Source organism: Sinocyclocheilus grahami, unplaced genomic scaffold (genome assembly GCF_001515645.1).
Source record: "Sinocyclocheilus grahami isolate Dianchi unplaced genomic scaffold, SAMN03320097.WGS_v1.1 scaffold161.1, whole genome shotgun sequence".
NCBI lineage: Eukaryota > Metazoa > Chordata > Actinopteri > Cypriniformes > Cyprinidae > Sinocyclocheilus > Sinocyclocheilus grahami.
In genome coordinates, this window is record NW_015505340.1 from 1825239 (window position 1) to 1838480 (window position 13242).

Consider the following 13242-nt stretch of genomic DNA (forward strand, 5'->3'; position numbering starts at 1 on the left):
ATTTTATATATATATATATATATATATATATATATATATATATATATATATATAGATTGTAGTATGCATATTTATTTGGAATGGAATACTGGTGTACTGTTCATTATTGGCATCTATGGTTCCATAAAGAACTCCATGAAATCTTTCCATTGCACAAAATGTTCTTTATAGTGGGGGAAAAAAAGTTTCTTTATATTATTAAAATGTTCTTTACAAAAAAAAGGTTATTTGGGGAACCCAAAATGGTTCTATGACATTGCTGCGAAACCCCCTTTTTGAACCTTTATTTTTAAGTGTGTATTGCCTGAATACCAATTTGAACAGAATAGCAAGAAAACAAATAATGAATCATCACAAAATGTACATTACAAACAAAACAAAAATATTTTTAAACAATTGTGTTCTTTGTTGTTGTGGCATTACCTCATTAAATATATTGCAGGTTTTATTCAAAGAATAAAATCCACTTATCATATTTTGTGTAAAATACGTTTTATGATATATAAATAAAATGAGTGAAGAAAGATGTTAATAATCATGGGTGATATTCAATCGTCATTCATTCATCAGTTCATTTGTCAAACTGTAAGGTTGATTGTATTGCATTATGGGATACATTTAGGCAAAAGTAATAGAAAATTTGACTGTAAACAGTATGCATACTGCAAAAATGTAATTAGTAGTTTGGTGGCAGTGTTTGTTATTGTTAACTAAAACTATTAAAAATAGGTAACTTAAATTAAAACATAAATATTAAATTAAAAAACTGAAAAATTGATTTTAAAAATTAAATAAATAAAATTGAATGAAAATTAGAAATGTTGCCTTGAAAAGTAAATGAAATGTTTACTGAAATTACTATAACTTTTTTTATATATATATAAAGCTTATTAGAAATGTTTAAAAAATAATAATGAAAATGAATAAAAAGCACACAACAAAATGACTAAAACTTAAGCAAAACTTCAAATGAAAACTGAAAATATAAAAATAAAAGCCAAGTCAAAATATGAATACTATAATAGTATATAAATAATACTAAAATAACACCGTGGTAGTTTGCTATTCTAAACATTGTGCCATTGAGCACTATACAAAGTATAATATCTACAAGTATATACAGTAGTCCTATGCATTAGTGCCTTAATGGCAAGGACACTCACTCTTTTTCCTCTGTTGATGTAGGAATCAGCCCAGGTCAGGAGTTCACTGCTGTAATTCATGCCACCTCACCTCTGGTCTCCCAGTCTCAGCCAATCATGAAGCTCCTTCAGGTCGTCTCCAAGTCAAAATACTGCTCACAGGTACTGCACTGTCAGTATTTATCTCTACAATATTAATCTCTACAAACATAAAGTAGCACCTGTTGCACCACTAAGGAATGACCTTTTGTTCAATGATATCAATGCAGATCCACATCAGTTAAGTGTTAATATAGTTGGACACTGAGAAAAGCCAACAAGACACATCAACCAGTTTGGTGTGCATGCTGTGATAGTGTGTGCTCTTGTTTGGGTTTCTTGTCAGATCATCATCCTGTGGAACAGTGAGAAGCCGCCCCCTCACCGGAGTAAATGGCCGCCTATGCCAGTGCCCCTTATCATCACAGATGGAAGAAGGAAAGTGAGTATTCAAGTGAGAGAACAGTCAAGTCATGTCTGTGAGCTGTGGCGAGATCTTGTGCTCTCTCACTCAGCTCTTTTCTCTGCCACCTTCTGTGTTCACAGACAAGCAGCCGTTTCCTGCCACATGCAGCTATTGAGACAGAGGCAGTTTTGAGCCTGGATGAAGACACAGTGCTGTTGACCAGCGAGGTATAGAGTCTCACCTTCATCCTGCACATTTTTATTATTTATTATACTTTCATTTATTTATTAAAATTATCATCATTTTGTTTTTAATATTGCATTTGACAAGTCCTGACAAGTGCTCCAGTCCCTGCTGCAGAGAAACACCCCCATAACGGGATATTACCACATCCATGCTTTACTGTAGGAATGCTGTTATTTGGATGGTGGATTTCTGCCAGACATATCTTCTGGTGTTGAGGCCAAATAATTCAACTTTAGTCTCATCTGCCTCAGAATCTTTTGGTGTGTTTTGGCAGAGCTCAGGCATGACTGCATGTGGCCTCTCTTGAGGAGTAGCTTTTTTCTTGCAACCCTCCCGTATTAAATAAATAAAATTGAATGAAAATTAGAAATGTTGCCTTGAAAAGTAAATGAAATGTTTACTGAAATTACTATAACTTTTTTTATATATATATAAAGCTTATTAGAAATGTTTAAAAAATAATAATGAAAATGAATAAAAAGCACACAACAAAATGACTAAAACTTAAGCAAAACTTCAAATGAAAACTGAAAATATAAAAATAAAAGCCAAGTCAAAATATGAATACTATAATAGTATATAAATAATACTAAAATAACACCGTGGTAGTTTGCTATTCTAAACATTGTGCCATTGAGCACTATACAAAGTATAATATCTACAAGTATATACAGTAGTCCTATGCATTAGTGCCTTAATGGCAAGGACACTCACTCTTTTTCCTCTGTTGATGTAGGAATCAGCCCAGGTCAGGAGTTCACTGCTGTAATTCATGCCACCTCACCTCTGGTCTCCCAGTCTCAGCCAATCATGAAGCTCCTTCAGGTCGTCTCCAAGTCAAAATACTGCTCACAGGTACTGCACTGTCAGTATTTATCTCTACAATATTAATCTCTACAAACATAAAGTAGCACCTGTTGCACCACTAAGGAATGACCTTTTGTTCAATGATATCAATGCAGATCCACATCAGTTAAGTGTTAATATAGTTGGACACTGAGAAAAGCCAACAAGACACATCAACCAGTTTGGTGTGCATGCTGTGATAGTGTGTGCTCTTGTTTGGGTTTCTTGTCAGATCATCATCCTGTGGAACAGTGAGAAGCCGCCCCCTCACCGGAGTAAATGGCCGCCTATGCCAGTGCCCCTTATCATCACAGATGGAAGAAGGAAAGTGAGTATTCAAGTGAGAGAACAGTCAAGTCATGTCTGTGAGCTGTGGCGAGATCTTGTGCTCTCTCACTCAGCTCTTTTCTCTGCCACCTTCTGTGTTCACAGACAAGCAGCCGTTTCCTGCCACATGCAGCTATTGAGACAGAGGCAGTTTTGAGCCTGGATGAAGACACAGTGCTGTTGACCAGCGAGGTATAGAGTCTCACCTTCATCCTGCACATTTTTATTATTTATTATACTTTCATTTATTTATTAAAATTATCATCATTTTGTTTTTAATATTGCATTTGACAAGTCCTGACAAGTGCTCCAGTCCCTGCTGCAGAGAAACACCCCCATAACGGGATATTACCACATCCATGCTTTACTGTAGGAATGCTGTTATTTGGATGGTGGATTTCTGCCAGACATATCTTCTGGTGTTGAGGCCAAATAATTCAACTTTAGTCTCATCTGCCTCAGAATCTTTTGGTGTGTTTTGGCAGAGCTCAGCACATCTGTGGAGAATCTGTTATTGTAGTCACATGCACACAATGACCACTCTTTGTCATAAATTCCTGTAACTGCTTGTTGCTGTAGGCCTCTTGGTCGCCTCTCTGACCAGTTTCCTCCTGGCTCTTTCATCCAGTTTGGAGTGACTTCTTGATCCAGGGAGGGTCTGTGTTGTACCAAATACCTTCCACTTCTTAATAATAGACTTGACTGTACTTCTAGGCATTGATAAAGCCTTTGATTTTTTTTGTATCCATCTCCTGACTTGTGCCTGTCCACAACTTTTGAGGCAGTGACACTCTTTTGACAGTGCCTTGCCACCCGTAGTGGATTGTTTGCTTCAGTTGCACTACCAAGGACTGAGATGCTACAGGAAAGCTCTTTTCATGCTGAGCTAATCAAAATGACCACAGCTGATCACAGTTGAAAGTCAAATGGCTTTGTGTGCCATTGAGAAGGTGATTAGCTATACCTGATTGAGTTTACAAGTCATTTTTAGGAGGGGGTGATCCTTTTTCCAACTTAAGCTACGTCCACACGAAGCCAGAGCTTTCCCTATCGATATTTTTTCCCCCCTCATCTCAAGAAATATCTGCTTCCACACGAAACGTATTCTTTTCTAATTTTGTTTTTTATCTAATATCTTCTGGTTGATGTCCTAGGTCAATGAAAGAGTCGAAACTAAATAAAATAAATCAGATTACATGTGATTACATTTTGACATGTGACAAGGCTAATTCATGTTTTTCCTCTCTAATCTGACACTTCCAGATCGATTTTGCTTTCCATGTGTGGCGGAGTTTCCCAGAGAGGATTGTTGGCTACCCTCCCAGAAGCCATTTCTGGGACCCTGTAAAAAAGGCCTGGGGCTACACCTCTAAATGGACCAACGAGTACTCCATCGTCCTCACCGGAGCGGCGTTTTATCACAGGTAATTGGCTGCAGCTGACATATCCTGACAAGACACTGAGTATTGATGTCTCTCACGCTTCATCAAGCTCTCTAACGTGATCAGCGGAGACAGTGCTCTTGATTATGTGTTGATGTCTTTGCGTCTCACAGGTACTACCATCACCTGTTCTCTCACTACCTGCCCTCCTCTGTGCGTGCGCTGGTGGATCGCACCTCTAACTGTGAGGATATCCTGATGAATTTCCTGGTCTCCTCTGTGACACACCTGCCACCGATTAAAGTAGCGCAGAGGAAGCAGTACAAAGAGATGCCCACCCTGCAGGTGAGTCCAAAGACAAAATTTTGTACTTACAATTCTGCTCATACCCCTTGCAGAACATGCAATACCTTAATAATTTTAACAGAATAAGCAGAATCATAAAATTGCATGTTATTTTTATTTACTAATGTCCTGAATAAGCAGTTTCACAAAACAGATGTTTACATATAGTCCACAAGACAAAATGTAACTGAATTTGCACAAATAAGCCAGTTCAAAGGTTTACATACCTTTGAATCTTAAAGGTATAGTTCACCCAAAAATTAAAATTCTGTCATCATGTACTCACCGTCAAGTCGGTCCAAACCCAAGATGTTGGTTAGTCTTCTAAAGAGAAATTAAGATATGTTAATGAAACCTGAGAGGTTTCTGTCCCTCCATTGAAAGTGCAGGTGCCCAAAACTTAAAAGATTAAAATAAAAAGATTGTAAAGGCATCATAAAATGAATCAATGATATACTGTACGTACAAAGCTTCAATGTTTGATTCACTATGTATGTGTTTGTATGTGAATAAAAGTCTAAATTAAATCATAAAAAGTGACTATCTCTCGATAAGAGTTAGATTAAACTGCTTGATTCACCATTTCATGATGCCTTTAGAACCTTTTTTAGATCTTTTAAGTTTTGGATGCATGGACAGGACAGGAACAGAAACCTCTCAGGTTTATTAAAAATATCTTAATTTGTGTTTCAAAGATTTACTAAAGTCTTACGGGTTTGGAATGACATGTAAATCATGACTGAATTTCCATATTGTTTTGTACTTATTTTTAAGAAGCAATTTAACAAAGTATCTTCTGTAGCTTCTGAAAGGCAGTACTAAATGAAAATATACAAAATATGAAAAATGTACACATCCTGTTAAAAGTTTACACCCCCTTCTCTTATAGTTTGTATATATATATATTTTTTTTTTTTTTTTTTTTTTTTTTATACACACACAATCACTAGGACCTATTTCTCAATACTCAGTAACTTTTTCAAGCAGCAGTCTATGTGGGCTAAACTGTAGATCATTTTCCATTTGTTTGGCACAAAATGCATTTAATGTCTACATCTTTCAAATGACTGTATATCAGGGGTGCAACACTTCTTCAGTAATAGTATATTAAAATATAACGTTACTGTTTTGTAAAGGAATTGTATAAAATAAAACACAAAATGCTTCCTGTTGTTAAGTGTTTTTACTAGGCCATAGTTTTATGAGTGGTCAAATGTGTTTGTTGGGTGACAACATTTGCTAGCGTTATAGAAGAATTACTTGATTTGAGACAATTGTGTTTTGGTAGTTTTAGTTCATTTTGGAAGTGAAATTTATTAAGCAATATTGAGACGAAGTATTGAGAAGTGTATCCAAGCAATTGTAAAAAATAAAATGTGATGTATTTTTAACATCTTATATCCTGTCCACTCTTAAGGGCACTAAGATGGCCCCGTGGGCGAACCCTGAGCACTTTACCCAGAGGCAGGAGTGTGTCAACACCTTTGCAAGCTGGTTTGGTTACATGCCTCTAGTGCACTCTCAGTTTCGCTTGGACCCCGTACTGTTCAAGGACCACGTATCCGTCCTGCGCAAGAGGTACAAAGACCTGGAGCGCATCTGAGCCAAGCTGAACAGAGTGGCGACGGGTCACAAACTGATACTAATGCTGATGGAGAGACTTATCTCTATCCCTCCACTACTGGCTGCTAGCATGTGGTGGCCAGTTGGTGGACAAGAGACTGTTATGACCAGTTCTCAATTTATGACTGACAGCTTCATGGATGAGAAAATCATTCCAGCTGCTGTTTGACTGGAGGAGTTTGTAGCGTTAAGGGTGCCTAACGGTGCTGTGGATGTCACTCACATGACAGTGAGTCGACAAGCAACTGACTGATCACATGATGTGGTAATTACATGACCAATAAAATTATTCCAAAATGCAAACTGTGTTTGTGGCTGTATTTGTGAAATTATGCTTTCGTGTTGCTGTTTCAAGCAACTATGCCTAAAACTACTACCCAACATATGGGTAGTTAATAAATAAGAAAACTAATTTTCTGTTCAACAAAGACATTAGGTGAAAGGTAATATTCTTTGTGACAAATCCATAAATTTTCAGACAATTTAAAGTTGAAATAGATTATTAGGATAAAATGTATATTAAAGTATATGGAAAAGTGTATTTACAGATGCACACGCAAATGATTCTTATGAGCCAATTGTAATAAATTGTTTAAAAATATTCTTGAACTCAGGATTCACCAGTTACTGAATCAACATTTATTTGAAATTGAAATGAAGCTTTGTGCACTTAAAGTTTGTGAAAATTATTGTAATTACTGACTGGTTGTTCATACGACATGTAGTTCAAGATGAAATGTTGTAGTTTTATTATTGGCTGGTGTGATCATTTTTAAAGCATACACTACCGTTCAAAAGTTTGTGTTTTTGAAACAAGTCTTTTAGACTTGCACCAAGGTTGCATTTATTATACAATAAAACCAGGGAAACACTTTATTTCGATAGTCCACTTCAGACATTCTACATGTCAACTAGCAGTCATTAGAGTATTAGGAGACTGTCTGCTTAATATCTAACTTTATTTTTAATAAAATAAAAATAAAGCACTTAATAAAACACTTTATTTTGATGGGTCCACAACATACACCATACTGACTATGAGAAACTTTGCAAGTATATGTCGACTTATTCTACTAACCCTAAACCTACCCTAACAGTCTACTCTGAGAGTTAGTAGACATGTAGCTGCAAATTAATGAGAATTAGTTGACATGTAGTTACAAAGTTACTTATAGTTAGTAGAATGTCTAAAGTGGACTATCAAAATAAAGTGTAACCAAAACCGGTAATGTGAAATATTATTACAATTTAAAATAACCATTTTATATATATATATATATATATATATATATATATAAATGTAATTTATTCCTGTGATGGCACAGCTGTGTCTAATATGCTGATTTGCCGTTCAAGAAACATTTATTATTATTATCATCAATGTTGAAAACAGTTGTGTTGACTAATATTTTTATGGAAACTGTAATAAATGTTTTCAGGAATCTTTGATGAATAGAACATTCAAAATAACAGCATTTATTTGAAATATAAACTTTTTAACATTATAAATATGTCTAGTTTTAGATGGAATTGTATGTTACATGGCAGAAAATGTCAATTGCTGTTAAGCATTCCTTTTTGGATTTATTTTTTTATTTTGTATAAAAGTCTTTAGTTTACAAAACCATTCTACAATTCTTTAGCTTCTTTTTATCATTCTACAATTCATTAGCTTCTTTTTAGATGATCGTTCCCCCAGAAGGCAGATTATCAGGCGTGTAATGCAGAGCTCAGGGAAACACACACTCTACCGAGTACATATTTGCTGAGGAGCAAGAGTGTGAAACACATCACACAGTTCAATGCACAGAAGACCGTAGTGTAGGTCATAGTGTACCATAGTGACCAGTTATTTACAAAGCTCAGTCCTCCGTGCTCATTTATCATGCCAACAACATGGCTAGCTTACATTATCAACATGGCTTTCACATTATTTCCTGTTTCTGATGCTAATTCAGCGCTTTGATGAAGCGGTTATTAATCAGAGCATTGTGATTTAACACTGTAAATGAGGCAGGACCACAAAGAGCTGCCGAGTCTGATCTCATTTGTCAAGATGATATATTATGTGGCATTTGCAAGAGTAGTGAATGAAAGGCAGTCTGCCATCTACTGCTATCTGTGTGAGAGTGAGAAGACTGTAGATGAGGGTTCACGGAAGATGGCCAGATCTTTACTAGGAAGCATACCACTGTCATTTTCGCATGGTGAGCATGGCATTGACGTCCCACAGGAGGTTCCTCATCTGGTCCATTAGCATCTTCATCTCCTGGTTCTTCTGCCTCACTTTCTGTTTAAAAAAAGAATAATTTATGGGAAGCTCAGTGCACTGTTATTTATTTTTATATAATAAAATAATGTCATTATTTTTTTTTAAAGAAATTATGACTTTTATTTAAGGGGTGTATAAAACTGATCAAAAGTGACAATAAAGACATTAATAATGTTACAAAAAATATTTTAACTAATTTCTGAACTTTCTATTTATCAAAGAATCCTGAAAAAATGTATCTGTTTCCACAAAAATATTAGGCAGCACAACTGTTTTCAACATTGATAATAATAAGAAATGTTTCTTGAGCAGCAAATCAGCATATTAGAATGATTTCTGAAGAATCATGTGACATTAAAGACTGGAGTAATGACTTAGCTTTGCCATCGCAGGAATACAATGCATTTTAAATTGTAATAATATTTCTCAATATTACTTTATTTTAATCAAATAAATGCAGCTGTGGTGGGCATTTATATTTATGATTCATTTATATTTTAATCTACAAATTACAATTTCTCAATTAAAATATTCTATATTTGCAGATTAGAATAAAAAATTATGACAGCATTAAAAATACTTTTTAAATAACATATCCACATCTGAAAATTATATAAAGTCAAGTAAATAGGGTGATACATCTCCACTTCTCATCCACAGTTGGTTCACCCTCCACCCATGGTTATAGGGGGTTTTTTTCACCCAAATAAATAAGCATAATATCTTGTAGGTGTACTGTATACTGCAGTGTAATAGTATGTTCAGAGATACTAATGATGAATGAAACAAACCTCTAGAACCTCCTGTCTCTCCTGAATAACCGCTGGGCTGCACGGCTCCACTCTCACAGGGGTCGTCTCTTCTCCCACATAAGGAATCAGCTGGAAGGACGAAAGCAAACACATTATTGAAATGAATATCTGTAATAATAACTGTCTCCTGAAATTGAATCTGATTTGAATGAATAATAAAAAAGTCTGAGAACAATAATGGGAAAAGCTTTTTGTCATTTAATGCTTATTTTAACAGCAAATTTTACAAAAATATGCATTTTCTCTCATTAAAAATGTTTCAAACTCAAACTATATTTCCAGGATTATATTCCACATTAAATCCCATATTTCCAATGTAGTCTCAGATTTTGGGCCCTACTGTAGTATGTATATAAAAAATACCACAAGAAGGATAACAACAAAACCTCTTTTAGAGCTTGGTTTGTTTCAATATCAAAAGTAGCAACAGCACAAGGGTATAATGTTTATTTAGCAAATGCTTGATTTATTCAGCAAAGATCTGACTTGATTCCCAGATCTTATTTGATTTTAAAGCATTTGTTGACTGTTCATGCTGCCCTGATGAAAACAAGATTCTTGAAAGAGAAAGTGTAAGTTAAATGTTGCTGCAAGCTTTATAAACGCTTTTAATATATCCATAAACTCTGTAAGCACATTGTTTATTCAATTTACATGATAAATGCAAGTAACTTTACATGTAAATCTATTTTAAGATATGAGACCAAATGGGGTCATTGGTAAGCTGTTCATATTTCCTGCATAATTTGATATTGTTTAAAAAAAAAATTAATAGCATTAATTTCCTAATGTACAGTACTGTAATGAATTCAATTCAGCATGACATGTAATCTCAAATCATGTTAATACTCAACACTATCATTGTATTAAATGGTATCTATCACTTTGGCATTACCAGTATTTTGTTCGTTTTAATCCTTTATGATCAATTCATGTTAATAAGTAGTCTGTTATACTGCTATAAAGATCTCACTGCACCAAATGGAGTATGAGCTCCATATTCTCATAATATCATACTATATGAGCCATAAAATCCTGATGTATCAAATATGATACAAAACATAAAACACAAAAATGTTCTTGTTTTTTATTATTCATTCTCTTCTGAACAAACAGAAGAGCTATATTGTGCATCAAACATCGATTAGACTCACCTCAGCTGGAGACTCCTGGAGGTCAGGTGTCATTTCTACACAGCGTTCATACAGCAGACGCAGCTTACGGAAGAGCAGTGTCAGCTGACGCAGATGCTCCTGCAGCTTCCCAAAGCGGTCCTGATACGCTGCCTGACTCTGTGTCACACCGTTGGGAAGCTAGAAGAAACACAACCAGATTTAACTATATCTGTTTCCCAAATGCACTAGCAGTGTTTCCCCTAGGTCAGGGGTAGGCAAGTTCGGTCCTAGAGAACCGCAGTCCCGCAGAGTTCAGCTCCAACCCTGAAAACAAAACTCACCTGCCTATAGCCTTAGTAATCCTGAAGACATTGATTAGCTTGTTCAGGTGTGTTTGATCAGGGTTGGAGCTGAACTCTGCGGCTCTGCCCTACCCCTGCCCTAGGTTTACGGCTTTGGGGGAAAAACTGCTTTTTTTTTTTTCATTTTAATTTTTCTGGACTCCTTTTTAATTGTTAAATTGTATTAAACAAAAAGCATGTCTAAGTAATTAAAATCATGAAACTTAAACAGTTTAACATCAATTTATTAAAAGTTTAACAAAAATGACATGTTTAGGGCTCAAAAATGTTTTATTTTTTCCAACCTTATGTTTTATTGTTACCAAATTCTGTGTTTTAGCATGTATAATTATTTGAAAGCATAAAAACAAGTTTCATTAATTCTTACAATGGCCTTATGATTTTTTTCCCTCAGAAATTCTGTGTTGTGTATTTAAATTTTTAAGGCATAAAACATTTAATTTATCTTTTAATTAATTAAAATTGAACAATTAATTTTTGGGAAAATAAAGGGGATTTAATATTACAATTAAAACATTTAAGAAATATTGTATGATTATTCCTTAAAAATAAGGTTTTAATAATTTTAGTAGTAGTAGTAGCCTATTACGGGTACATTCTACTGAACAATAGTAGGCTAATATAGTTCTGCTGCAATGTCTTCAAGTTAAACCGAACTTTTATTTTGACGGGTTGCCGTGAATACCTTTACATTTCTGTGTGTATATGATATGAGGATAGTTTTACTCAAATGAAACGGTCAAATGCTCATGAAGTGACTCTCAGAGCAGTTCTGGAGATGTTGTTCGTGTATTTATGTCCTCATTAGTGAGACGGCAGACGTTAATATCACCGGAAGCATCACGCGCTTCAGTACGAGTAGTAAACAAAACCGCGCATCTGTGCCATTCATTAACACAGAGACACGCAGAATTCATTTTTAAATAGTCATTTTGCGGCTTAATATTCACAAATACTAGTGGGAGTGTGCACACTTGTGTGGCATCGGGGCGGAACTCCGCTGTGCGCGATACAGAGAGCGCGACCATGTAATGTAGAGACAGAAATGACATGCCGTTGTGTGAATAAGATAAATAACATAAGGCTATTTAGCTTGTTTAATAAAAGAACAAGGTATAGACATTTTCTATAGGAAAGGTAACTTTAAATGACTTCTGTTGTGATCTGGCGCTATAGAGAAAATAAAATTAAATAAAATTAACTTGACCTTATAATATAATGACAGGGGAAACACTGAGTCTGTACTGAAATCCATCCTGCTGCTGATATATGTCTTTTGACACCACAAGCTAACAAAGAGAGAATAAGCTATTGTTCTCTTTCTTTCTCTTCCTCGTTCCCTTCTTTCAATCATTCACTTTTCTTGAAATACACATTTGTGTTCTTTCATTATTTCTGCAGACTAAAACTGTCATTTCCTAATAGTGCAGATCCAATTAAATTTTTCCACTGATGCTCTGAGTTGGTGCATATCCTCACTTTTCAATCTGCTTACTGCTTCAGATCCCTCAGAACTTGCATTTCAGTAGAGACCAACAATCCCCAGTGTGTCTAATTAGTCATAAATACACATTTAAAAAAAAGTAAAAAACATTTTTTGGTTAATCAGTTAAAAAAATAAACACTCTTCATGGAACCACATGCTCATATTCTGAGCAGGAAATTATAGTTTATCCCTGTTGGCCGTGGCCAGCCAGCCTGGATTATCCCTTAAGAAGGTTTTGACAGTCGGATTTCTCTTTTTCTCCTCCCTTCCTGGGGTGTGTCTTGCAGTCCACAGTAACTCTTATGTTTTTGGCTTTGACCAAACCAGCTGCTCTATAGTTGACATGAGGTGGTCAGTATCTAAATGTTCAGAGAGGTTCTGGTGTAGGCCACTTGTTGGCAGTTTCATATTCTGTGAATTACAGAACAAAAAGAGGTTTGTGAATGTTTAAAAAGCATATTTTTTTCTCCTGGTGCAATTCAAACCCACAGTTACATAAAACATTTTTTTTCCAGATTTACCAAGGAAACTCTTTATATGGTTTGTCATTCTGTCAGTTTTTGAGCAAGGGTTGTGATGAAAGCAGAAATGAAGGAATATTATTTCCCTTTTGTCACTTTCTAATGATTTTTTGATTACTAGGCATAATAAACTTATATCAGTAAAATAACAGCTGCAAGCAGTCTGATTTATGGGTTTAAAGAGAAAGTTTTCTGTGAAGGACTTCAAATGTTATGTGCTTTTAAAGATGTTTATAAATCTAAAAACTTAGAACTTCAAGCAAAATATTTGGGGCACTTTGACAGTTACAGTACTTAACAAATAATAAAATCTCATAA

The 13242-nt window shown here is 35.1% G+C and overlaps 2 protein-coding genes across 4 annotated transcripts in view; one reads left to right on the plus strand and one right to left on the minus strand.

Annotated features, from left to right (window-relative positions):
- The window catches only part of ext1c (exostoses (multiple) 1c), a 55260-nt gene extending 48339 nt beyond the window's left edge, over positions 1 to 6921 (plus strand). For both annotated transcript variants that reach the window (XM_016282533.1, XM_016282532.1), the window contains exons 7-12: positions 1186 to 1304; positions 1528 to 1623; positions 1728 to 1814; positions 4270 to 4430; positions 4562 to 4733; positions 6151 to 6921. In XM_016282533.1, coding sequence (XP_016138019.1) covers positions 1186 to 1304; positions 1528 to 1623; positions 1728 to 1814; positions 4270 to 4430; positions 4562 to 4733; positions 6151 to 6336 — 821 coding nt within the window. In that variant the 3' untranslated portion in view covers positions 6337 to 6921. The remainder of the gene's footprint in view (positions 1 to 1185; positions 1305 to 1527; positions 1624 to 1727; positions 1815 to 4269; positions 4431 to 4561; positions 4734 to 6150) is intronic.
- A 975-nt stretch (positions 6922 to 7896) lies between these two features.
- The window catches only part of LOC107592983 (mediator of RNA polymerase II transcription subunit 30-like), a 13352-nt gene continuing 8006 nt past the window's right edge, over positions 7897 to 13242 (minus strand). Inside the window, exons 3-5 of one of the 2 annotated variants that reach the window (XM_016282565.1) lie at positions 10595 to 10753; positions 9420 to 9509; positions 7897 to 8646 (exon numbers count right to left, since the gene is read on the minus strand). In XM_016282565.1, coding sequence (XP_016138051.1) covers positions 8551 to 8646; positions 9420 to 9509; positions 10595 to 10753 — 345 coding nt within the window. In that variant the 3' untranslated portion in view covers positions 7897 to 8550. The remainder of the gene's footprint in view (positions 8647 to 9419; positions 9510 to 10594; positions 10754 to 13242) is intronic. The other variant, XM_016282564.1, reaches the window with a different exon arrangement.